The sequence below is a fragment of the Fistularia commersonii genome, chromosome 23 (assembly GCF_037954325.1).
Source record: "Fistularia commersonii isolate RoL2024-O1a breed Wild chromosome 23, RoL_Fcom_v1.0, whole genome shotgun sequence".
NCBI classification, from domain to species: domain Eukaryota; kingdom Metazoa; phylum Chordata; class Actinopteri; order Syngnathiformes; family Fistulariidae; genus Fistularia; species Fistularia commersonii.
Window position 1 is genome coordinate 6,506,201 of NC_141306.1, and position 26,349 is coordinate 6,532,549.

Sequence of the window (26,349 nt, forward strand, 5' to 3'; positions counted from 1 at the left end):
ATAAATACCTATATAATTACATACATACATGTTTACACTTATACATAACAATGTATATACATAAATATATATATACACAAACATACATAACTCTCTCTCTCTCTCTCTCTCTCTCTATATATATATATATATACGTACACATAAATACATACATGTATACACACATACATACCTATATATATACACACACATAAATACCTACTTATAAACATACTTATATACACACACATACAAACATACATGAATGCACACTTACATACCTACAGATATACATATATATACACATACACATGTATACACACATACTTCCATACATGTATAACCATATACATAACGAAATATGTATAGACACACATACATACATACATACATACATTCATACATACATACATACATACATACATACATACATACATACCGTATTTTCATGACTATAAGGCGCACATAAAAGTCTTGGATTTTCTTCAAAATGTGCCCTATAGTGCAGTGCGCCCTGTGTGTGTTGTTGTTGTAAGGCGGAGGTAGTAAGGAACACCATGAGAACGTTAAGGGGGGGTAGTGTGGGCGTTGATTGTATATAAAAGAACGTGTATGTGCCTTATGCAGAACATCTTTGTTTTAACAACCCTGAAAATGGGCACGCTTATAAAGCACAGTTTAAACTGAAGGCCATCAGCTACGCGGAGGGACATGGAAATCGAGCAACCGCGAGAGAATTTAAGATTATTAAATCGATGGTTTGCAAGTGGAAGGAGCTGGAGAACAAGCTCGGACAAGTCAAAAACACGTAGCTGGGTTACCGCTGACACAAGGTGAGATGGCCCGAGCTGGAGGACGACTCGAGCAATGGATCATCAAGTAAAGAAAGAGTGTGAGCTGGACACTATGATCTCACCTGCTATGTTCTTTGGAGCGATGTATGACCGACGGAGACCCCAGTTTCACCAAGTGAGTGGAAGGCACCACCGGGTTAGTTATGCCCGGTTAGTTATGCCACGATTTGCTAATGGATTGTAGATGCTTGGGCTAATGTGTCTGCTGGCACTGTTCGAGCTTTCGCAAAAGCCGGCGTTATTTCCGAGGACCCCCACGGCATGGAAAGTGACTGACAGCGAAGAAAGTTAACCTGGCATGTTAAAAGGAGATTCAGCGCAGCTGTTCAAATCAGAAACAGAGGATGAGGACTTCGATGGGCTTAATTGGTGGTGATTACAGGTGAAAAAAAAAAAGTACCTACATAAATATATACACATAAATACATACGTACATATATAATCAAATGTATACCTACATATATACGTACATATATATATATATATATTTATTTATTTTTTTCAGATTAAAAATCGCAGTTTTTTTCAGTTTTGCCGGGGGTGCGATTTATACTCTGGAGCAACTTAGATGTGAAATTATTTAGCTCTCTTGCTCTGATGTGTGTCTGTCTGTGTCTGCGTGTGTGTCTTTACTATATCAGCGATTGTCAAACACACACACACACACACACACACACACACGCACACACACATACGCAAACCAATCCAAATTCAGTGGGGGCGGGTCATGGCAGAAGTGCGTTTTGAAATAAAGACACTACCTGCTACTTCTGTACCAATGAAAATTGATCATTTCAACATTCGCAGTAACTTATGAAAACAACTGAGAAGGGCTAAATAAAAATGGCACCAAAAAGAAAATCATGTGGGCTACATGATCAATACACACATACATACATACATACATATATATACGTACTTGCAAGTGTACATACCTACACATACACATACTTAAATACATACATACATGTATACACACATACATAACTACATACTGTACATTTATGCACACATATACATTTGTACATATATGTATGTAAACATGTATGCATGTATACACACATACCTACTAACATATATGCACACACATACATTCCTAAATATATAACATATGAACACACATTCATACATGTATTCACACATACATACCTACATATACACATACATGTATAGACACACATACATACATACACACAGACACACACACATACAAACATGCATACATATATACACACAAAAATACCTACATATATAACAACACAGACATATCTGCATACATACATACATGTATACACACAAAAATACCTCTATAATTACATACATACATGTATAAACACATGAATACCTACTTATATACATACCTGCATATTTACATACATATATATCCACACACACTTGTATACACACCTACATACCTACATATATACACACACATGCATACATACATGTATACACACAAGCATACCTAAATATATACATACATAAATACATTGATGCACATGCATACCTGTATAATGTATATACCTGTATGTATAAAAACATACCTACATAAATACATACATATATACATACCAACATATACACACACACATATATACTTAAATATATACATACATATATATACACATATACATACCTACATTTATGCATACATATTACATTTTTACATACATAATATTTATATATACATATACATACACACACACATATTCATACATGTTTACACATATACATACTTACATATATACATACATACATATATACACACATACATAACTAAATATATACATACATAGACATACACACAGACATACATATTTACATGTATATACAAATATATCCCTATATATATATATGCATACATAAAGGTATACACAGATACATACCTACTTATATTGTATTTTGCGTGTATTTGCAAGTGTATTTGCAGTCCCTATGTCCTCTATTGTAAGTCGCTTTGGATAAAAGCGTCTGCCAAATGCAATGTAATGTAATATACACACATAAATATATACATTTATGCACACATACATACTTCCATAGATACATAATTATATATATATATACATATATATTCACACATACATAGCTACAAATATACATACAAATAGACACACACATACATACATACATGTATACACACATACATACTTACATTTATTATATATATATATATATATATATATATATATATATATATATATATATGCATGCATATATGCATGTATGTGTGTGTTTGTGTGTTCGCCTGCTTGCACGAACATATACATGCATACATAAATGCATTTGTGGAGGGAGGCATCCATACATGCATTCAGGAATGCATGCATGAGTGAATGTATGAATGCATGCATGCCTGTTTCAATGCCTGAATGTGTGTTTGAATGTGTGTATTCATGCACATGCTTGTGTGCATGCACGCACACAGAAACAGACATATGCTCATGCTTGCATACACAGACACATGCACGCACACAGACACGCATGCATACACAGACACACGCATACACATATGCACGCACAGATGCATGCACGTGCATTTACATACATACATGCATCAACACGAATATTTATGCATATACGTATTTATGCACGTATTTAATGCATGCAACACGTATTAATTCATGCATGCAAGAATGCACTCGCGTATGCATGCATGTGTGTTTAAATGCACTCATACACATACTTACCTACATATATACATACAAATATATATATATATATATATATATATACATACATATCTACATGTATACACACATAGGTACCTATGTGTTCATACAAATCACTCTTGTGAATTGTGTGTGATGTCAAAATGGGTACAGTCTGGAAAGCAGCATGTTCATTCTTTACTTCGAAAGAAAATGGTTTCTGATGTTTTCTGTGTGATCATCTTGTTTCATTTTTAGTCTTACGGTTATGATTCTGTTTTATGCAAGTACAAAGATATTTCATCATCAAACATGATAAAGGTCAGAGGAAGTGTTGCACAATCTTCATTTATATAGTTTCAAATAAATTAATAGCAGTATTAGCACTGTTTATTGTGCGAAGAATAATCTTTTCTGAACCATTTTTTTTTTCATTAAATCATGTTTATTAGGTTTTTGAGTTCATTTATTTTAGATGTAAAGCAGTTGTTGTCTCCCCGGGGCAATTATATTAATATTCTTAAAGGGGCAAATAAATTAGGTTACCATTTCAGAGAAAAGTGCAGATTTTCTATTTCAGTTGATGATTTTTAAAATGTACTGTAGACTGTTGCACTCCCTAGTAGTATCTGATGTTTCATTCATTTCCTCCATGAAGTAGCAGTCTGACTGCCTAGTGACCTCAACAGATTACCTCCTTTGGGTCTGCTTATAAATTCTGTGGTCACTAGAGGGCAGCCTGGAACAGGGTAGTATTTCGAGGCATCTGTGACCAAGAAGGAGAATGATTTGTACTTAGGGCCCAAATTGGGATCACATTAATATTATTCAAAGCAATTGACATTGAAAGGTGCTATTACAAATTCGTTCACTGATTATCTATGCTTCTAATCCTGCACACAAGGTTGTCGCAAATCACATGATGACAGTCCATCACAGGACCTCATACGATAGACATGTAATTGTTCAAGCTCACAGACAATTTATAAACTCCAGTTTATGTATTGTATGCTCCGTGGAAAGAAGGAGAAGAAAACACATACAGGCATAAGGAAAAGATGGGACCTCCATACAGAAAAGCCCTTGTCATGACTAGATTTGAATAAGGGACTTCTTATTGTGTGGCAACACCGCCAAGCACTGCACAAGCTTTGGGCTTGAATATGGAAACTGCCCTCAGAAAGGATTAAAATGTGAACCCTCCCTTTGTGAGACAGGAGTGCAGGCTCCTCATTATTGCTCTTGTCAAGTTTCATGGTTGATATTTAAGATCTGGATCTTTGAGAAAGAAATGTGATTTTTTTTTTGGAAACTTCATTAAAGGAAGTCTTTATGTAATGTGAAAAATGCCTAAGGACTACTCTTAAGTGTCTCTTGCCACGCTCTCCCGGCAGGGCTTTGTTTAATTCAATAGGACTCGTGTTTTTTTTTTTTTTAAATTAAACCTTAATTCATGAGGCTGAAACCCTCATCAATCATCAGCCCACAGAAAAATCTTGAGTCGACTGAGGGCATGCAGCATCACATTTTCAGCATTTTAAAATACTCTCAACCTTCTCTCTCCCCCATCTCATCACACTTCCCTTCCACCTACCTCCCTCTCCTCCTCATGCTCCTCTGAATCACTTTCCAGCCCGCTCGATCCCCCATTTATCATCACATGGTGTCTCCTATTGCTTAAAATGTGTCGTCCACCTCCTCACCTGTCCACAAACCAGAGCTGGATTTTGGCGTCACACACACATGCTGCTCTATGCCATCCCACTTTAATATTTGATCCCGTGAAATAAAGCAGATATGCTTTCAGCCTTTCAGCCTACTTACAGTGGAGTGCATCATAAAAGTGAGGGGGCATTGAAACACCCCCACACACATCACACATGTGCGAGCACACACACACACACACACGCACACACACACACACACACACACACACACACACACACACACACACACACACACACACACACACACGAAGACAGAGAGCAGCAGAGGACACCCCTTGGATAGTGGACAGAGCTGACCCAGAGACTCAGCTAAAGGTTATGGGAACTAATCTGACACCTAGGTGATTAGCAGCTATTTATACACAGACATGTCTGTCTCCTTTACTGTCGGACTGTTAAGTGAGTGTCCCTCTGTCTGTCCGTCCGCCTGTCCCTCTGCTGGCCTGCCTGACCCTCAGCATTCAAAACACACACAAGAACTTTTGTAACATCACTGAATGCTATGATATCGGAGATGTAATGGATTTAAAATCTGCTGTTTAACAGCTTAATAATGACCAGACCAAAACTTCCCCAGCTTCAACACATTACAGTGAATCTTCTCATATCATATATTTTGTGATACCATTAAAATTGATGCAGATTTTTCTTAGAGGCTCCTTCCAGCTGCAGCTGCAGTTTTTGGCTATTTACAGTAAAGCGTCTCCATCCGTTCCTCTGCGGTGAATGTGTGCATATGTGCTCATTCACGCCCACCTTCTGAGGAGTAGCTTTGGTGAAAATGAAATTCTCCATGGTTTTATTAGGAGGAAGGAATTCCAAATCAAACAGTACAGGGGGATTCTTGGGTGAACCTTTTTTGGCAAACAGGTTCATTTGTGAAGAATAGATTTCTTATTGGAATGTTTTGATCCCCAAAGTTTTACTTTACCTTTTTCTGATTAAATTCTTAATTTTTTCCACACCTATTTTGATGTATGCTGTGTATTTTGTAAAATGTTGCACCTGTAACATGGGTATACTAATACATGGTACAAGTATTAGCCGTACAGATTCGTTGTTGCTTTAGAGCTTGCTTGAGCACAGTATGGACACAATAAATCCAAAGTAAACAAAACAATCTCATGGATATCAGCATGCATAATTCAGTTATTCTAAGGATCTAAGGTACTCTATTTCTTCTCAAGTCATTTTCAATCAGCACACATTTCTATTACAGATGAGAAAATGTCCATAAATAACCAGCTGAGTATCTTAAGCTGTTTGTTGTTCAAAGGAACATTCTTAAGTAATAATCTGCGATTCATTAAGCTCTTTTGAAGTTTTATTTAATGCAATTCCTATTGAAAGCGTCTTTGTGGAACTAAGAGTGGGTTTTGAAGTGAAATCATCATTGAAGACAGGGGGGAGGCCCTGCTGCAGAGAACTATGTATACAAGATACCACAATGGCAGGGAGGCATTTTCATCCAGTTATCAAGGATAAATATTCTTTCACCAAGAAGGACTCAATGCAAAGGTCAGTTGAAAAAGAGTGGGATTAGGAGTGGACATGACAATTTCCATTGTCCATCAGATTGACCTGACACTGATAACATAGATAGTGGTATTTTAACACACGAGGAAAATATAGACAAACCCAATGTTGTGATACATGTTCATTTCTGGAGCCCGCTGATCTCGAAAACTGGACTCCGCTGTGTCTCATCCTCGTTTGCTTCGTTGGGCTCTTCAGGCTTCATCCTACACCTACACGGGCTGAGACACTTCAGCTTTGTCTCTATGTGTCTCATATTTTACCTCTACTCCTCCATCCATCCCCCTCTCTCTCCTCTGCTCTCCTTCTCTCTCCTCTCCCTCCTCTGCAGATGGGACATTGACACAGCATTTGCAGCACACGCTAGATGAGTACACACAGGTGAGCACGGAGAGACGGGATTACAGATGGGTAGGACAATGACGGATTAAAAAGGAGAAACAAAGGGAGTACGTCAGTACGGAAGTGATGAAGAAGAAACTGAGCAAAGGAGCCTAAGAAGAATGAAAGGAATGAAAGAATGAATGGATTGCAGGCCATGGATGAAAACATGAAGACATGGGACATTTGTTTTGGATAATGAAAGTGTCACTTTGAAAAGTGAAGTTTTGGTACAACGGAAATTCAGATTTCAACTCAGTGACTCTCCCCTATTCCTCGGGGTGAGTATGATTTTTGATCAGTTTTTAATAGTGTTTCATGATCTAAAGATTACAATTTAGTAGGATATGTCTTTTTTTTTTTTATTTTATTTTTACTTAACAGATTAATCCAGTAACTTTGAGCTGAAGATGATGATGACATAGGTTTAACACAGAGACACCATCACTGACATCATAGCAAAACATGCGCTACGTCAGTAAGGCATCATGGAAACTGTGTGTTTGCGTGTGTGTGTGTGTGTGTGTGTGTGTGTGTGTGTGTGTGAGAGAGAGAGAGAGAGAGAGAGAGAGAGAGATCATGTAAACAGGCCCATTGTGGCATCATGAAAAAACACAAATACATCTGAGCTTCTTGTCCAATTGTAAAACTCAGCTCAACTGACTCAACTTCACCACATTGTATGTTGCTGTTGCGGATGTGTTGTGTCCCGTACATCAAACAAGAATTATGCGAGCATTTGACATGTAAAGCACATGACTGACAAAACTTGGTCCATGTGAAGGCTCAGAGGTGAGCAGGTTCGTGGTAATCATGTTTGTTAATCATTTTTTGATGTAACTTAAATCTATCCTGGATCTTTGAAGATTCAAGTCTTGCAATTAGGTTTTATCTGAAAAAGCAAGGATTAGTGAATGACTAATTAGTGATTATATTAATGATTTTATTAATTATCAAATTTATCATGTAAAACACTTGAGTCCAAGACGTTCGTAACAGCAATGAGAGTTCACCAGCTCAGCGCTAACTTACTGCTGGCTCTGATTTTAAAAGCATCATCAGGATGGAAATTTCTTGAGAGACAAGGTGACTGAATGCTTTCACATTCGTAAGACAGTAAAGTTTGAATTTGTATCCTCATTTTAGTTTTCTTTCCACAAGTGAAAGCCACTGAGAACCACAAATATGTATTATCTATATTATACATCGAACAAAATGATTATTTTGTCATTGAATTACCAGATTTCTAACACAAACTGGGATTTTAAAAAAAATAGACAAGAAGGAGAAAAAAAAACAGAAATATGGCCAAGATGGAGGTTTGTGTGACGTATGATGTTTTATTTTTTTCTCTGCAGGGATGAGTGTGTGTTTGTGGGCTGGCTTTGTGATGGGAAGAGGTGAAAACTGACTTATCATTGTTTGCATACTACCAAAAAAACATCAAGTTCAACAAATGAAACTCGGATGCATTCAAAATGAAGTCTGCCAAGGACTCTGCTGAGATTCAGTTTGGCAATTAGCAATAATGTTATACGTCTACTTTTCCCGCAGTAAAAAAGACACTAAACACATTTTATTGTCCCTGTAGACCAAAACCAAGTGCCGACAACTAGTCCACTTCTCATGACTTATTGTGTTATTTTATATTTTTGGCTGTCTACTTTAATGTCATCATTTCCTGTTGAAAACGCCCACAGGTTAAGGTCACACAATATTCTTTTTAATGCATCTTGTAATGCCATTCAATCCTTCACAGACAGTGAATGACCAGCTGTGACTGACATGCAGTGGAAACATTTATCTCATCTGTTTTAATTATTTGAAGCTCTGCAATATTAACAGTATCCCCAGAGTCCAACCCAACCAGGCTTGAGATATATCTGTTGCACAGAACCGAATGACTGTCTTATTTGAGTGATCTTGACTTTCATTCCAAGATTCATGAGACAAGGAATAAGCTACAGACCACCTGGACAGGGTTGGCATGGACTCTCTATGGACTGGAGGTGTTTGTGAGAGAGAAATGTAGGAATCCTGTGGAGGCAAAGAACCAAAATTGGAGTATTATAATCTAAAAAATAAAATGTGAACGTAAATAAAACTGCAATCCCTGTATTCAATGATTGGATGATCTATCCCTGGAGCTGAGAAGGTATCTTTACATGTTGAAGAAGCACATGGTCCAATCAGTAGTAATAAGAGCTAAGTGTTCTTTCACCCCCACAAACACACAATTTTTTACAAGCACAGTCACAGGCACTTTTACTACATTTGGGCTCAGTAAACTACCATCCCATGATAAACAGACCTATTTGTAATTTCTATTCCTAATTTCCATCAAACAAAGGTAGAGACCATAATGCATATTCAGGAAACTGGGCAAATAAAGAAGATAATGTTATTTTGGTTATTTGAGAAAATCAGAATTTAAATGTTTGTAATCCTTTTAATTAATCAGGTTTTGTGGAAGATTTTTCATATGATATCAAAATTTACATTTCTTTGTAAGAAATTTACAAGGAACAGTAGACAAAAGCTAAAATGGAGAGTGGAGTTTTAGTCAACTGATGCCTAGTTTGCTTGTAAGAAATTTACAAGGAACAGTAGACAAAAGCTAAAATGGAGAGTGGAGTTTTAGTCAACTGATGCCTGGTTTGCTGATAAATGTTAATCTTCATATGTCAGAGAAAATTATGATAATGACACTTTCACAGTTTTGCCATTTATGTCACATCAAAAATCAAAATTTAAAAGGCATTCAATTAAAAAAAACATCAAGGAGCAAAGCTTTCAACAGAAAAAAAAACAATTGAACTTAATCTTTGCCTCTCAGATGCCACAGTTGACATGTTGCTACGAATGCTGTCTCGAAAAACAATAACTTTATTGTGTGTCTCGCCTCGTGTCGCCTCGTCTGTAACGTGTCTGTTGCCTCAATGAATGGAAAATGTCATAGGTTATTGTTTTTGCTGGATGCGTTTTCTATTTTTAGACATGGCTTTGGGAAGAACAATGCTTTTCTCATTTGTTTTTGTTTACAACTTGTTTTTGTTTTGTTATTTAACTAAGGACACCTCAAGACTTGTAGAAATATCATCTGCACATAATGTGTGTAGAGACAGAGGGTTATGTGAGCTTTGTGTCACGACTCACAACACATGAGAAATCGTTTTAAACTCACTTCAACACTCACTTTAAATTTATACGACATATGTCACATTTTTTCCCACTTTCTTGAGGGGAAATGAAAAAGATCAATATGTAATACAATTTGAAGAGGTGAAAGCCACAATCGGACACAATGTGTGTGTGTGTAATTTATATTTAGTGCGATGGGTCGTGGTCAAGTGCTTCTACAAATTAAAATTCGTACCTACAAAATGATGCCGCCGATAACTATATATTGTAAGGTTTTATTATACAGCAAGGAGGGGTGATTCATTTTCCAAAGGGGCCACACATAAGAAGCCTGGACTGAGGTGTGCCAAACCAATAGCGCATTTTACGGCCCGTGGGCCACATCCATCCTATTTTGCTTTTTTATCCGGCCCGCCAAACTATTTTCTTTTAATATTTTAATAATCATTTTCAATCAATATTGAATTTAGAAATTATCTAAATATTTTGAATTATTTTTTCCTTTTTTTTAATTTTGTATGGATGATTACAAACAAAATAATATTGGTACATTTATGTGATCATTAACGATTTTAATGTTGAAATAAAATGCCAAAAACATTTAGATATTCAAATTACAATTTTCATTTTCTTCAGTGTACATGATACCTATTTGGCATAAAAATTAAATAAGAAATTTAGCCACGAGCCAAAATAATTGCCCACCCCTGCAATAGGTTGTAGTCACCTCTGCCAATTCACTTCATTTAAAAATCAGTAAACTGGTTTAAACTAGTTACAGTTAAGGTTGGATTTCAAACACCTGTTTTTAAATTCATGTTGCACATAAAACAAGCAGTGGCTGAAAAGCCAAAACTATCCACTTTTTTTTCAGCTAAAGCCTCAGATTTCCTGTGGTGTCTGTTATCCCACTTGGTACGGTTCCCCGAGACAAGGGCACCTTCTCATATACCCCCTTTTTCAGGCATATAAACGCAGCAAATTTAATTAAGTCTACAAACTCACGCTCCAAAAAACAGCCAACTTTTTTTGATTGTTTTGTGATCTTGGGGGATATCATATAGCAGATTTGACGGCTCCATCCCTGAATGTAGACCTTGGAAAGAGGCAGTCCTTGTTAGCGTTGCAGTTCAGCTAAGCTAGCAAAGCTAACCAAACTAGCTATTTCCCTCAGCTTATTTAGTATTGTTATAGTATTTCAATTATCAAATTATAACTCACAACTTTACCCTTGTTTTCAGCTAGTGAATACTTAAAAGTCAAGGTTTTGTAACAAACTTAACATTCTGTATTACTTTTTTTTTTTAATGTTCGTGAGCATTTTCTTTTAGGGATAATAACATGTCTCGTGATGGTGATGATATATGTGCACGATTGTACACCTGAATCTACGAATGTTCATTTATGATGAAAACAATACCTTAGTTAATATGTTTATCATTATTATCACTGTTCTTGTTGTCGCCTTCAAAAAATGAAAGCAATTCAGTTGTATGGCATGCATGATATCAACTTATTTTCCATTTTTAAGTTTCGTGTCGGCCTCAGGTTGATAGTCGAAGGACTGGCTGAGGCCCATAGGCCGGACAGTTTCCAGGAATGTTTAAAACTGAGAAAGCAACAGCAAACTCTACTTTTGTTTTGAAAATGCTTTGCTTCTTTAATTGTCACTGAGACATGGTAGGGGATGATAGTCTTTGCTCTGCTAGACAGACTGGTGATAGGAATGACATCAGTTGGGTCATCCTGAAGGACAACTGGGTCGAATGATATTTGGAAAAAGACCTTATTAGTGGCCAAAGTTTCGCTGCCTAAAATCAATTACTAATGATCAGTTTCACATCTTTCATGTTTGTTCATAATATCCTTGTACTTTGTACTTTCCAAATATGAATTTATCTTTATCAGTTATCTAGATCAAATTTCAGAATTAGTTAAAGACCACAGCCACTGATCCTGCTACATGTATTGATGTTCACCATAATGAGGAGTTGGATTTATTGCCATTTCTAACCTGAAATCAGAGGTTAATGATTAAATGAGCAATCAAATCTTCTTCTAATTTTCTAAATTTCTGTCTTTTTAATTTTAAAATCCAAAAGCAAACAAATACAACAAGTAGGATGTACAACTTGAATTGTACCAATTTCACGGAATATGTTTTAATATGATAATATGTTAAATAAAATACTCAATAAATATAAATAATTAAAAAGAAAACTACATTGAATCTCTTTTAGGAGTCCCTCTTCTATCTTCCCACAACAATCTCTCAATGTAAACATCGGAATTACACAATAAGCTTTATGGTGTGCAGTTGTTGTTGGGAAGCAATAATCCCTTCATGGCAGTAGCTATGAATTCTGGAGGGGTCACGACTCCACAAGATATCATGAAATCAAATCAGGATTACGTCTTAATCCTCTTCTTTCACTTCAGAACAGCAACACAAAACAGACAGAGCAGTCCTACGGTCTCATATACGATGATGCAATGCATGAAAAAATACAACACTGAGCTTTAACTTTAAAACGAACAAACAAACAAATGCTATATTTTGTGTTTGTTGGCATTTGAGACGCATTCTTGATATTTTCTTATATTTGGACTATTTGGTCTGATCCTGGTTTTCCCTCCTCCAGCAGCCCAGAGGTCAAACACCACCTCCATGGTGGACATCTGATCTCCAGAGGAACGGCAGAGTCTGACCTCCCGACTTGGACCCACATGAGTGACTACTGTTGTCATGGGAACAAGTAAGTCCAACAAGTGACGTTGGTAGAATGTGGATACACTCGAAGATGCTAATATTTACATAACTTTTCAACCTTATTCTGTGATTTTAGATTTTATTATTCCTGTCTTTACAGTTTTTACAAAATGCTGTCAAACTTCATTTTGAGCACCTTACTATCGATGAGCTGTTCAGAGTTGTTACTGCAGAATTACCGCAGTAGAGCCATAAATCCTTGAGTTAGTTTAAGCATTTGTATTTCATGTAACGTCTTGATTACTTTATTTTGGTGTAGTTATTGTCAACCAACAACAGCTCTTTAAGTAATCATTCTCAGATGGTCTATAGTTTTGGACTCATCGCAGCTCAACGTTGCAGTAAGAAGTGGTTTATAAATTAGACGCCTTGTCACGGTGAGTCAGGACCAGCTCAGGGATATTTAGAGCAAGCAGATCCTGAGAAAGGCCAAGGCCATCCTATTCTGTCCTTAGCAGATGCATGCTGGGTTCTTTCCTCCATGTAGAAGCCTCAGATTTCTCTTAGAGAAGTGACACAATGCTAACATTCAGTAACATCTCAGCTTTGGAATGACCATGTTTTACATTGATTTTCTTATAGCTCCACAATTTAATGCAGCTTAAATTCCATATAACATTATATCTGTCTTGACACTTCAAGCACACCTTCAAAAATCAGTTTCTCAACTGTCAATGGAAAATGGATGAAAGAGGAAAATGGAGGATTAAAAAGAGTATCAACATTTGTACTTTACAAGCCGGTATAATCAAAATTGTCCCACTTGAAATGAGTTGAAGACTGGGAGAGACTCAGATTATAATCCTATAATCTGTGATGACACAAATCCTACTCATGTAGCTAAACTGAAGAAACCTTCCAGATGGTAATCCATGTAAAGGAGAAAGACAAGTTTGATTCACCCCTGCTCCCATTGAAAATCTGATTCTAGTCTGTTTGTTTTTAAAGATGATTCTGGTCTTTTATTGAGTTGGATGAAGTCACAAACCATGTCTTTAGAGTAAAAGAAATATCTTGTATCCAAAGCTGAACTTGTCAAATTAAAAATATTCACAAAGTCATGTATGCTTTCATCATTGTTTTTTTTCTTCTTCAAACCCAAGCCACTAATGCACAGTATTTGTTGGTCGGTCCCGTTTGAGGGGTCTCAGATGATGTTTTTGAACTGAATTAGTCTCTGGACCTCTGTCATGTGTATAGTTCCCTGTCTTACCCTGAATGTGTCATTCTTTTGTTTTCTTTCCTTTTCTTTTGTCACATCTTTTCTTGCCCTCCCTTCAGTTCATAATGAAAAGCCCCTACAGTTCCTGCGTGGCTGTCCCTCTTTCTTGTTTATTTTCTTCATCCCTCTATGAATCCACCCAATCGCCAGATTTTTGTCCCTGAACAGCGACCAAAGATGAAGATGTGATTATAACCACTATGTCCTTTAGGTTTATGCTTTTGGATTTCACTTTTTTCAGTTAAATTATCATCTAATTCAAGTTGTTTCGTGCTTAGTCCTCGTCCTACCTCTGAGTCAGGACAATTTATTAGAGTGTGAGGAGGAAACTGAAGAAGTGACAGAGTCCCCCCTTTCTCACAGCTTGGCTTCTGAGCGTCTGGCAGTGCTCTTTCCTATTTTTTTCTGTAGAAAGCAACTTTAATAGTGTGAGCTGTGAAAAACATGTCTGACAAAGCAGATACAGGCTGCTTTATTGGCCCCATCAAACACTTCACATGACAGAGTTTATTCATTGAAGCCATGACATTCAAAACCACATCCTGCCATCTATTTGAGTCTGTGCCGGATAAGTGTTACCAAACCGATGACCTAAAATCTATCCCACTGAGGCCTGACATTTAAAGTATTTACCAAACTAGAAGAGAGAAGGAGAAAAAATATAGTTTGCGTTTAAAAAATGTTATCTTTCACTGGATCAGAATTTTCCTATTTTTAAATTAATAAAGCCATCAGACGATTGGTTTAGTATTAACTAAAATTTTTAGCAGATCTTCAATTTCTAAGATGTTCCAGTAACAAATATCGGGTTTTAGAATAAAGAGATTAACTCTTGAACGTCATATTTTGATGTGATTACCGATCTGTTCCTTTTCTATATGAGGAGAACAATATTGTTTCTGTGCCCGATCCTGTAATGAGGCCTTCCAAGTGTAACCACTCTGTCACCTGTCTGAACTTTGACAAACAGTTTCTCCATAATGATACTGATGGTCATTGTTGTGGTGAGGTCAGGGCATCATTGTTGTTCCATTCGACAGGCTTCAGTAAACCTTAATCCTCCCTCTCTATGTTCTTGACAGATACAGCATCGTGTCAGATATTTTACCAGGAGAGGAACAACAGAAGATTTCTAGTTTAGGACTCCATAACACCGACACGTCCACCTTGGTCCGACTGCACCCACCCACTGAAGACACAAAGACAAGTTGGAGGAGGTCTGGAGCCTCCACAGCTGAGACCAGCATCAGGGGACAAGGAGGGATGAACAACTACAACGGAAAAGTTCTGACCAGGGGCTCCAATCAAGTGCGGAGCCGGTTTGTGAAGAAAAATGGACAATGTAACGTTGTGTTCACCAAAATGGAAGAGAAGAGGCAGCGGTACCTAGCTGACATCTTCACCACCTGTGTGGACATACGCTGGAGATACCTGCTGCTGATATTTTGCACCAGCTTCATGGTGTCCTGGCTTTTCTTCGGCATCATCTTTTACAGTGTTTCTCTGGCTCACGGGGACTTTGAGGACCATCCCATGGTAAAAGGAGAGGGACTGGCAGTGGGGTCATTGCACGGACCCATTCCAGCAACCGGACAGTCACAAAGGATGCCCTGCATCCTCCACGTCCAGGGATTTATTGGGGCCCTATTATTTTCCATGGAGACCCAGACCACGATTGGTTATGGGTGGCGCTGTGTCACTGAGGAATGCCCCATTGCTGTGATAACGGTGGTTATCCAGTCGATCGTGGGCTGCATAATTGACTCTTTCATGATTGGCACCATCATGGCCAAGATGGCACGGCCAAAGAAGAGGAACCAGACCCTCATGTTCTCCAAAAACGCTGTAATTGCAATGCGTGACGGCAAGCTGTGCTTGATGTGGAGGGTAGGTAACCTGCGGAGGAGCCATATCGTTGAAGCTCATGTCAGAGCCCAGCTCATACGCTCATATGTCACTACTGAAGGTGAGTTCATACCGTTGGAGCAGATGGACCTGAATGTGGGCTATGATGAGGGAACAGACCGACTGTTTCTGGTATCCCCGCTGGTTATAGTTCATGAGATAGACAAAGACAGCCCCTTGTACACGTTGAGTAGAGCTGATCTAGAAACAGATGACTTTGAGATTGTAGTGATATTGGAAGGAATGGTAGAGGCCACAGCCATGACCACTCAGTTTCGAAGCTCTTACCTGGCCAGGGAGATATTTTGGGGTCACAGGTTTGAACCTGTCATTTACGAGGATCGGAACTCCTACAAGGTAGACTATGCCCGCTTTCACAAGACCTATGAGGTGCCATCAACGCCCCACCTCAGCGCCAAAGAGCTGGATGAAGTTGCAAGCCGGTCGTCTTCCAACCCTTCCCCGGTCTCTGCATGTAGATCCACCAAAAACTTGATTCCTGCGTCACTGACTGCTTTCTGCTATGAGAACGAAGTTGCACTGAGCTGTGGGGAAGAAGAGAACGACATATTTGACTCCTCTCAGGCTGTAGCGAAGGAGCGAACAGAGGAGAGAAGGACTTCAGTTTCTGTAGATTTTCAAAATATGTTCCAGGAGACTGCAGCCATGACCTCAGGTAACGTCATGTGTGTACTGGATATGGACAATAACCAGATGGAGTTTGACTGCCTACAGACTGCCATTCCCCTGGATCCAGTGACCTATAAGAATGAGCAGGAGATGTAGGGGTTCGAGGGAGGGTACTTTTTTTTTTTTTATTTTACCCCAGATCTTCAGGAATTTTTCTTGGTGAAGTGATCCATTTGTGTACAGAGGTTCAAACCCCTTTTGCCTTGCCAGTCTTAAGTGTTTTTACATTTAAGTTTCTCATATCTTCTCATTAAGATTGGAAATGACAGAAAAACTTTACTTGAGGAAAAAGGATCTGACAGGCTTCCTATTATTAGGACTTATGATCAGAGAAGAGCACAAAAACAAGGTGAGTCATGAATTTGGATGCTTCTAAACTGACATAACCCAGGAATACAATTTGTGGTGGATGTAAACAAGACATTTAATGCAAGTATTAGCACTTTAATGTGATCCTCTTCTTCTTTGATGAGGCGTCAACTCATTCTATAAATAGTTGCTTTGAAAATGATGTGTTGATGAAACTTATTTGTTTTTATTTGGTCATTGTACCTACAATGGTTCCAGGCGCTTTGCACTCTTAAATACATATCTGTACTGATTTTGCTGTGCAATAATATAACAATACCATTCCAAGTGCAATCCCTGCGTGTAGAAAGAGTTTGTTTATAAATGTAACCAAGAGTACTTTGTTGTTTTAACTATATGCAATTTTGATTTTCGCAAAACGTCACTCCTTTTAAAACCCTTTTCTTAAACCTTCAAGCAATCAAAATTAAAGCATCGGGTCGTAAACTAAGCATAGTTTCAGAAAGTAATAGGTACTCGTGTTAGTATAGCCAATAGTACACTGTTTATCTTGGTGTTATCAATGCAAAAGCCATCAACACAACTTTTTGTTTTCGACAAATCACTTTAAATTCAGATAGATTCTCACGGAGCGAGTGATAGGCAGTGATAACAGGCACCCTGTGGTGCTAAAGCCGGGAACAAGGAGAATATGAGGCACATTCAATGTTTGGATGGAAAGAAAAGACTAGAGGACATAAAGGGATGAACATTGATTTTGCAATATGTCATGGTACTTGGGCAGAATGGAGATGCCATGTGTATTATACTATTTATGCTGGTTGTTTGGTCATTTCCCACTGTGAGCAAAGGAGCAAAACAGTTATTAATACAAAACCATTTCAGTAAATGCTTTTTCTTCCTCTGGAAACTCCTCCAGAAAGAAATATTCACCTTGAAGCTATCAACCATCTTCTCCGATTGTGATACCACAAAAGTTTCTATTGTTTTTGTTTTCATTTTTGAATTAGTTTTTGCTGGATTGATTCTTTTGGCGGTGATTGTTGTTGAGTGACTCTCTGTGAGTTAGGATGTGATGTATGAACATTAGTTGCAAGCATTTGGTAGGTTTTGAAATTAAAATGTATGTATTTTCATTGCTATCCTGCAATGTTCAGCATGCGCAAACAGTATTGTTGAAAAAAATGGCCAGAAAATGAAGCCTACAATATTAGCATTTATTTATATATATGTATATATATACACACACTTATATATACATATATATATGTGTATGCATGTATAGATAGAGTGATTATTAAAGAAATATATAAATAAAATTCTAGCAATTCAAATGTAACTCTTGTCAAAGGCAAATAAGAAAATATATTTGGTTAAATATTTCCTTTGAATTCCAGGACTGGGTTTTTTGTTTATGTTTTTTCTGATCTAAAAGTCTGAACATTCATTAAATAACTGGCAGCGTACAACATTCATTTACTCCCCTTTCCCCCATTTATTTCTTTTTATTTCTTTATTGCATAACAGCTCATCACTGATGGGAGCCCCAACATGAATGAAGTAAATAGTAAAAGATAAATGAGTAAAAGTCATTTTGGGATTACAAGAACGTATTTTGTTTCCCCTCTTCTTTGTGAAAAGATTTGTAAGATTTCTTCCCCCTGCCTGTAGATAAATACGCACTGAAACTGAAACAAGCCTACAGGTAAACTCAAGAACAAGGCACTTTATTCTTTCCTGTAAAGCTTTTGATGTTGCAAAACTATATTTGTTTAATTTTGTTGCTTACCCATTTCAAATAAAAAAAACAGTAAAGTTAAAAAAAAAGCCTGAAATACACACGTGGACTGTCCTTTTTAATATAACCGTTACTTTTGAACACTGGTGTTACAGAAGTGAACAGACGTCTGCAGATGTGTCATATAAGGAGTAAACAACAAACTGACGCGCCCTCTAGCGGTGCAAATGGGAACGGTCGAATTTCACGTAATGAATGGGCGTTTGATAAAAATGCAAAAGCTGGCTGCTGAAATACAGAGAGATATAAATTCGAAGGAGAATTTTCTTGGAAACGAGGCCAGAGGGACTTTTGGTGCAGCAGCATCGGGCCGTGACTGCCACATCTTGCAGAAAGATGGCGCCACGGATCATATGACACGTCCAGGTCTGCAAACCTGCCGAGGGCTGCTGCTGCTCTGAGGCTATGACTTTATTTATGTATCTGTTTGTTTACTTGTTTGTTCTTTCAGAGAAATCTCTCCACGTCAAGCTTTGGGGAACTTAAGTGTTGACAACACAGAATGATACAAAACAAACAAAATAACACTGCATACGCATCTACACGGAAGAATTTTCAAGACATATCTCGGTACATGGCTTCGGGGATGATCAGATTCTGTTTTGTTTATGTGGATTATCTCTGAGGAACTACTTTGTCAATACAGTCAAAGCAGTCTTTATCTGTGGCAGGCAAAATATTCAGACATTACTGAAATAAAAGTTGGTAATTACACAATTGACAATCTTCACAACAACAACAAAAAAGCTCAACATTCAAGACTTCACTTAAGCAAATCTATGTAAGTAGACATAAATGTATAGGTTAATTTTGTTTAAATTAAAAGTTAAGGTTGATTTCATGACTGATTTCTGTACTCCTCTCATTTCCCCTGAAAACATCAGGGCCTGACTTAGGGCAAATGCATTTTCTCTTAAAATGATGCACAAGGGGTTTTAAATAGTTACTTTTACAGCCCTTTAAGGAACATTTAGGGCTCCATTTCTGACCTTCCGTCTTTAGATATATAAGGAGAATCAAAACTCTCTGGAGAGGCTCTCGTCTTCCTCATGTTTAAGTTTTCTCATGCACTGGCGTCCCCAGGCCCTTCATCCTGTAGAGCATGACTCAAATGACATGTGCGATAACTTTTGCCATGTCACTATATTCTATAACTCAAAATACATCTATAGACAAATGAAGTAAAATACAACAACTTTTTTGACCTAATAGTAGACAGTGAGTGTGCCGCATCTTTAATGCAATAATATCTATACTTAAATCTTTGAATCCTCGCTGATAAATATTCAATGACAGACAAACAAAAGGGGCGCACTTTCACCGTGCAGGGAGGGTACGAAAATTGTAATCAAAGACCAATATACAGTGATAGAAAGTATAATGTATCTATGGTGTCGAAATATAACATAACATAAAATGCGATTTGTTAAGTGGAATTAAGTGGCTTAAATTTACTCCGAAACCTTTGTCCACTGGATGTAACAGTGTTTCAATTCTAAATTGTGTTGGGTTTTTTTTTGACAAGAGTAGTAGCTTTCAATGCCGGCTGCCAAAAACATTCAGTCCTGTGAGAGTTTCAATTGGTTGCATTTGTAGAACAGTTTGCCCACTGTTTGCAGTAATTGCACAGTAAAACAAGGTTCCTCCCAGAATTAGAAGGTCCTTAAAATAAACTGGTTCTAATTACGAGATATAGTGAGACTAAATCTCAGCCTCGTCCTGCGCTAATGAACCGTGAGCTTTTCTAAAAGCAACATCCAGGACATAGACAGCTACCTTCTAGTTCATGTTCTGCTCTGAATCTGATGGTCAGAAATCTCTGCTTCCTTGGGGATTGCAGAAATTCCTTTACATTTGATTATATATTCTTCACATGCATTGGCAAAACTGGGGAACAGAGCCAAAATACCTCAATTGATAATTACCCGCTTCTTCTCAATCGCTAAAAATGTCAACCTGTCGGGATATTTTTCATTTAATAGATTAATATTCAAGATGTAAAATTCTGCACAAGAGTCTATAGGCCCGTCTCCTTCAAATCTGATGTTCAATTAATCAAAGAAAACGTACATTTCTATTTTGCGTCAACCCTGCCTGTACATCATTCTGCTTATTTGAAATCAAATATTTAGCTGTCAAGATCACGGGACAAACACATATTGCCACATCTGTCCACATTTTTACTACAATGAAGTTATCGTCAGAGGCAACCAGGCAATTCCTAGACAAGCCACAATTGGAATAATAGTAATAATCATTTAATATATAACATTAATAAATTATAGATTTGAAATTTCCCCACAGTGGGATGATGAAAGGAATATTCTAATCTATTGCAATAATCTAACTCCTTCCTGCAGCCAGATGGATGTTCATGTTCCCCTCCGCCGAAGGAGGCAACAAGTTGGACATCTGAGTCTCACGGGAGAGACTTTCTGTCGCTGGATGGAACTGTGGAAATGGAGAAATGGAGGAAGGGCGAGCTGTTCAGTAGCCACAGGCCCAGAGGCTATCATCTTTCCTCCAGTGGGTCACTTAGTGAAGGAGTGTGATCGAACAGTAAAACAGGAGAAGCCTCGCCGGGTCACATCACTTATTAGGGTGATTTGGAGGCTCCCACTGACTCCTATTGTGCATTGTCTCCGAGAGAGCAGCGCAGGCTCAACAGTGGGCCTTTGTGCGGGGCATTTAACTGCCTGTTAGCATGCTAATTATGGGATGTATGTGTGTCTGTGTGCACAACAGTTTTCTACTTGGAGAATTCACGGCGAGGTGCATTAACAACCCCACCCCCCCTTCTCCTGTCACTTGTTTTCCATCGCACCACTGTTCTCCATGTTACTATCACAGCCCATTTCGGGCTCTTTCCTGTTATTTCTCCTCTTCTATTATTTGCTCTGTCTTTTTTTTTTAATTTATCAGCTGCCTCTGATTCGGCTATGCTTGGATCCGTTTCGCTTTCACTCCAAAATTTAAACATAAGCCCCCGCCACAGACGTTATCTTTGTATTTAGCTGCGAAAGCCTCCCCCAGATGACTACTGATGCAAACTGCAGTCTGTGCTATGCTTTCACCCGTCTCCCTGCTGCTGGATTAGAGGTGTACTGTGACAGACTCACTAAATATTTTTGACCAAAGGGAGCAATTCGAAAAAGACGGGCTTGAGGGTGGGCGGGGGCAAAAACCTGCACTTGTCAAATGACTCCTTTTCAAATGGCTAAAACAACCACCGCATCATCAGTGGAAACAGGTTAAAATCCAAAAGCATATTAAAAGGTATAACCACTCCAGACTATAGTCTCACTAAAATGTTTTTTTACCTTCCTGCTCAGAAAGCAGACACGAGCCTCGAATCCTGCCCCAGATGTAGGAGTGAAACTGAAAGATTTTTTTTTTTTTTTTTTGTAAATTATTTCCCAACCAACATTTGTGAGTGGATTAAAATAAATGGTGAAATCTCCTCAGCCATTTGACCCGCTCAAGTTTCTTCACTGTGCAGGATGATTCAAGTCCCTCTGCTTTTAAATATAAATAGCCAGTTCAGAAAAAAACTGAAACAGAAAACTGCTGTCCCTTAATGCTTGTCCTTTCCGGTCAGGTTTTTGATTTCCGGTTATAAAGGTCATAAATATAAAAGCCACTCACTATTCATGTTTGATTCTTGCAAAAGGCTAACCTTTGGATTTCAGATATTTAGTCAGAAATATGACCAACATACCTGTAATAGGGAAAAATCCAAACCCTGTTTTCACATAAATTATTTCTTTGTTGAGTTGTGTTCAAAGACTCCTATCTTTAGGCTTTAGATTTGAAAGTTATACTTTTATTTAGATAATGTGTTAAAAAGGACCAATGAGTTAGCACCTTACATTCATTCAAATATTTCAGAAAATGTTCAAACCAAGAAACCTCCATAGATATAGAAAGCCAATGCACAACACATGAAGAATAAAACAGCAAAAAATTGATCGGCCTTATTTCAAGAAATGGTTCAAGGACGCAAACAGTTCTGGTGCTGAAACATAATGAGCCTCACAGGGATCCAATCTGTTGCAAAACCTGGTCATTCTCACACTGTGAATCTTGGTCCTGAATTCACATGAAATACACAACGACTGACAGGATGATGAGGTACACCGGTACCAAGTAATGCAGTCTATGACAACAGCTAGCAGCCATGATTTATAAAGATTTATTCTATAAGTCAGAATGTGAGACACTGTGACACTAAACTACAATGTTTTGAAAGCTTTCTTTTAGTAGAAAATTTCCAGGCAAAACATTTTAGAAATATCTCAATATAATGCTGTGGCCTAAACTGAATTTGATTACTAGTTATCTGAATATTATTTGAGTTGATGTACTTGATCTTGTGTTATTGTACAAATGAACTCGCCAATGAGTGTAAAGGAATATTTTCTTAAAATTTTTTGTTACATTGCAGTTCCTCATCAAGTAAGTTATTAGCGAAATCCCCTATTGTTACACCACTATTCCACAATTTCAAATAATGTTTCCTACTTTCTCCATGTTATGTGAGGACAGTGTGACCAGAATTGATACACACTAACTGCACAACAATTCGGTAAACATCCCGTGCTGTAATGTTAAAAATTTCGGGGGAGAAATGCTATGATTAAACGATTGTTATACTTACAATTAAAACTGATTTGGATTGAGAACCATTAGATGGTTCTCAAAAACTGTCTTGTACTTTCTCTGCACTCAGTACTCAAAAGAGAAGCCTCAACGGTAGGAAGTCCTGCTACTTCTATGTACTTGGGGTAACGTGACTTTTTCTTTCATATGGACAGTTCTCTCAGGCTGCCAGCGGACTATAAACTGCATTACCTAAGGGCACTGATCCTGCCGAGCGAACAAAGTCGGGCCATTCATGTTTACTGGCGTTATTGTTAATGTCGTAATTGGATGCGGTGGCTGCAGATGTTTTTGCTGATGCTACAAGCTCTGCGCTGCCAGGGTGGCGCTAACATTCCCACTGTGACTCTAGTTTGACGCTTGATTGTCGCGTTGTCTGACACACATCAGCGTCCAGGGCCGGGGATGATTGGGATTAATGTAAATAAGCATTTCAATTATAAATGAATAGTTGGGCAAACAGCAAACCTTACAGAAAATAATTGGATGATACTGATGTTGTTTGTGGATGTGTGTTTGAGTGTCAATACGTGTGAGCTTGTTTGTGCCTATGTGTGCACCCCGGTGTGTGTGACTACACGTGTGTGTGTGTGTGTCTGTGTGTGTGTGTGTGCGTGTGTACTGGGGGGAGCATATGCATGAATGTGTGTTCGTATAAGTGCGTATGCATTCGTGTTTATGTGCATGCAAGTGTTTCTGTGTGTGTGTTCATTTGGTGTGTGTGTGTGTGTGTGTAAGCAGCTGTGGGCCCTGTATTTGAACTCTGGCTCACATGGGCAAAGCAAGGGAGGGCCGCAGGGTGAGAAGGCAATGGGAGAGGGGAGTATTGCCCGACAAATTCACCATCTTCCTCTCCCCTTTCATCTCCCTCTCCCAGAATCAAACAACAAACTCTTTCATTCAGGCATCTTTGCGGCCAGCCACCCCCAGACCCTTGAGGCCCCCACCCGTTCACGCTGCTTAATTCAATGTTCCGAGAAAAACTCATGATTGGAAAGTGACTTTTTTATTCTGTTCCTTTTCCATATCTTCTGCTAAGAAGCATCAACCATCATCCTCTTCTCCCTAACTCTGTTTCTTTCTTTGACATCAAAACAACTTCTGTCTTAGAAACACAGAGGAAGTCAACACCCCAAAAATGACCTTCTTTAGCTCCTTATGTATAAAACTAACCTGAAACTAAACAATCTGAAAGAAAAAAAAAATCTTATCACAAAGGAGTTTCTTCACAACAGAAGAGTCTGGTAGTGGACTACAATGTCACCAAATAATGTTTTTTTTCTCTTTGAAGACAAGAGAAAACGCCAGTATTTGTTGGAGTGGCCATTTACAGTCATTCACCTCGTCCCAACAATGCGGCACTTTCATTCAGTAAAAGTTATGTTTGTTTTTTCCTGAAGTTTTTTAAGAGAACTGCGTTTCAGTGTCGCACTGTGAGCTTCCTTTCATGAGTTTGTTTTTAAAGTATTTTAAACACACATTGTTGCGCTGACATCTACAACCCAATATGGAATTTATTGAAAACATTTTTTTGTGACTAGGGGGGAGAAGATCTTTGAGAACATCATTAAAATTGAGCATTTTTTAGAGAGGCAGATCATCACTATGTGATCACCATGTCCCAAACAGCTACCAACCAGACATGCTGCAGAAACATCTCAACAAAGGACACCCTTGTTCCCTGCCAAATTCTTGAACATCATTTTCTGCATTTTCCTGCAAATGACTCGATCACCACGTCCCTCGCCTTCTTATTCCACCCAATTATCAGTTTCAAGCATGCACCCACGTCTCACAGAGCAGGGTTCTTTCCTCTTTTTTCGAGTTTTGAAATGTTGCAGTGACATTTGCATACATGTGTAAAAACAGCTGAGAGTTTCATTTCCCCACATAAAAAAGTAGTAATATGAGGGCTGAAAATGGAATAGAATTCTTGTTCTCGGCCTCTTTTTAAATATGGCGCGCAGTCGCAAAAATACAATCGCTTGGAACAATTCCCCCTGAGTGTGGTAAAAAAAAAAAAAAAAAAGGTCGGTGATTATGATACAAACCGTGTTGGGTTCTACAGAGAATACAAATGAGTCCAGCGCCTGCGTTCTTTGTATGAACAAGATAGCACAGGGTGGATGTTGGACTCATAGTTGCTATCATACATCCACTCTCCTGACGTTTGCATTGCTGCCTCTTTAACGCGACTTTTCTGGTGCAGTGACTTGGGGTATTTTGGGCGAGGTGAAAATTTCAGAGAGATTTTCACAGGAGCTCTGCTTCTGCGTGTGATGATGTACAGATTTTTTTGCTCACTAATACTCAGCAGACATCTCACCCTAGGTGAAACCTTCATATCCATTAACAGCCTGGTAGACCCTCCGATGCATCTTGTGCTCTGACAAAAAGACTTGTGTCATGGTGGGTTGCAGAGATCTCAAAATGGCTGAACTGGCCACGAGAAGCGTGTCGTTAACTCTATTGTCTGTTTTCACAGCATGGGACGTGAACATCCCGAGAGGATGGCCATTAACATTTGGTCACTCACAAAGACAGCAGTGACACGTCAATCTTTTCTGTCCCACAGATGTTGCGGGCATTGAAAGACAGTTTATGATGGGATGGACCTTTTTCATTTGAGCCAGCAGCCATTCAGCAGAGAGTCTAGTCAATAACAGTGGCTTCATTACAGCAGTTTAAACTTGAATCCTCTGTCGATTGAATAGCTCACTGATGAAC

General features: G+C 38.2%; 1 protein-coding gene across 2 annotated transcripts; it reads left to right on the forward strand.

Annotated features, from left to right (window-relative positions):
• The first annotated feature begins 7,122 nt into the window (after positions 1-7,122).
• Positions 7,123-19,002, forward strand: kcnj4 (potassium inwardly rectifying channel subfamily J member 4). Of its 2 annotated transcripts, none has more exons than XM_086170673.1 (3): positions 7,123-7,409; positions 12,912-13,025; positions 15,344-19,002. In XM_086170673.1, exons 2-3 carry the CDS (start codon positions 12,997-12,999, stop codon positions 16,950-16,952), a joined length of 1,638 nt encoding a protein of 545 aa, XP_086026799.1. In that variant the 5' UTR covers positions 7,123-7,409; positions 12,912-12,996; the 3' UTR covers positions 16,953-19,002. The 2 variants fall into 2 exon arrangements, with proteins under 2 accessions (XP_086026799.1, XP_086026800.1); XM_086170674.1 differs by having other exon boundaries at positions 12,915-13,025.
• Positions 19,003-26,349: the final 7,347 nt, after the last annotated feature.

Excerpts from the sequence above, each read along its gene's own strand:
- kcnj4 (XM_086170673.1), top strand. The coding sequence starts at position 12,997 with ATGAGTGACTACTGTTGTCATGGGAACAA. Across the intron at positions 13,026-15,343 it reads TACTGTTGTCATGGGAACAA|ATACAGCATCGTGTCAGATA; the intron begins GTAAGTCCAACA and ends TGTTCTTGACAG.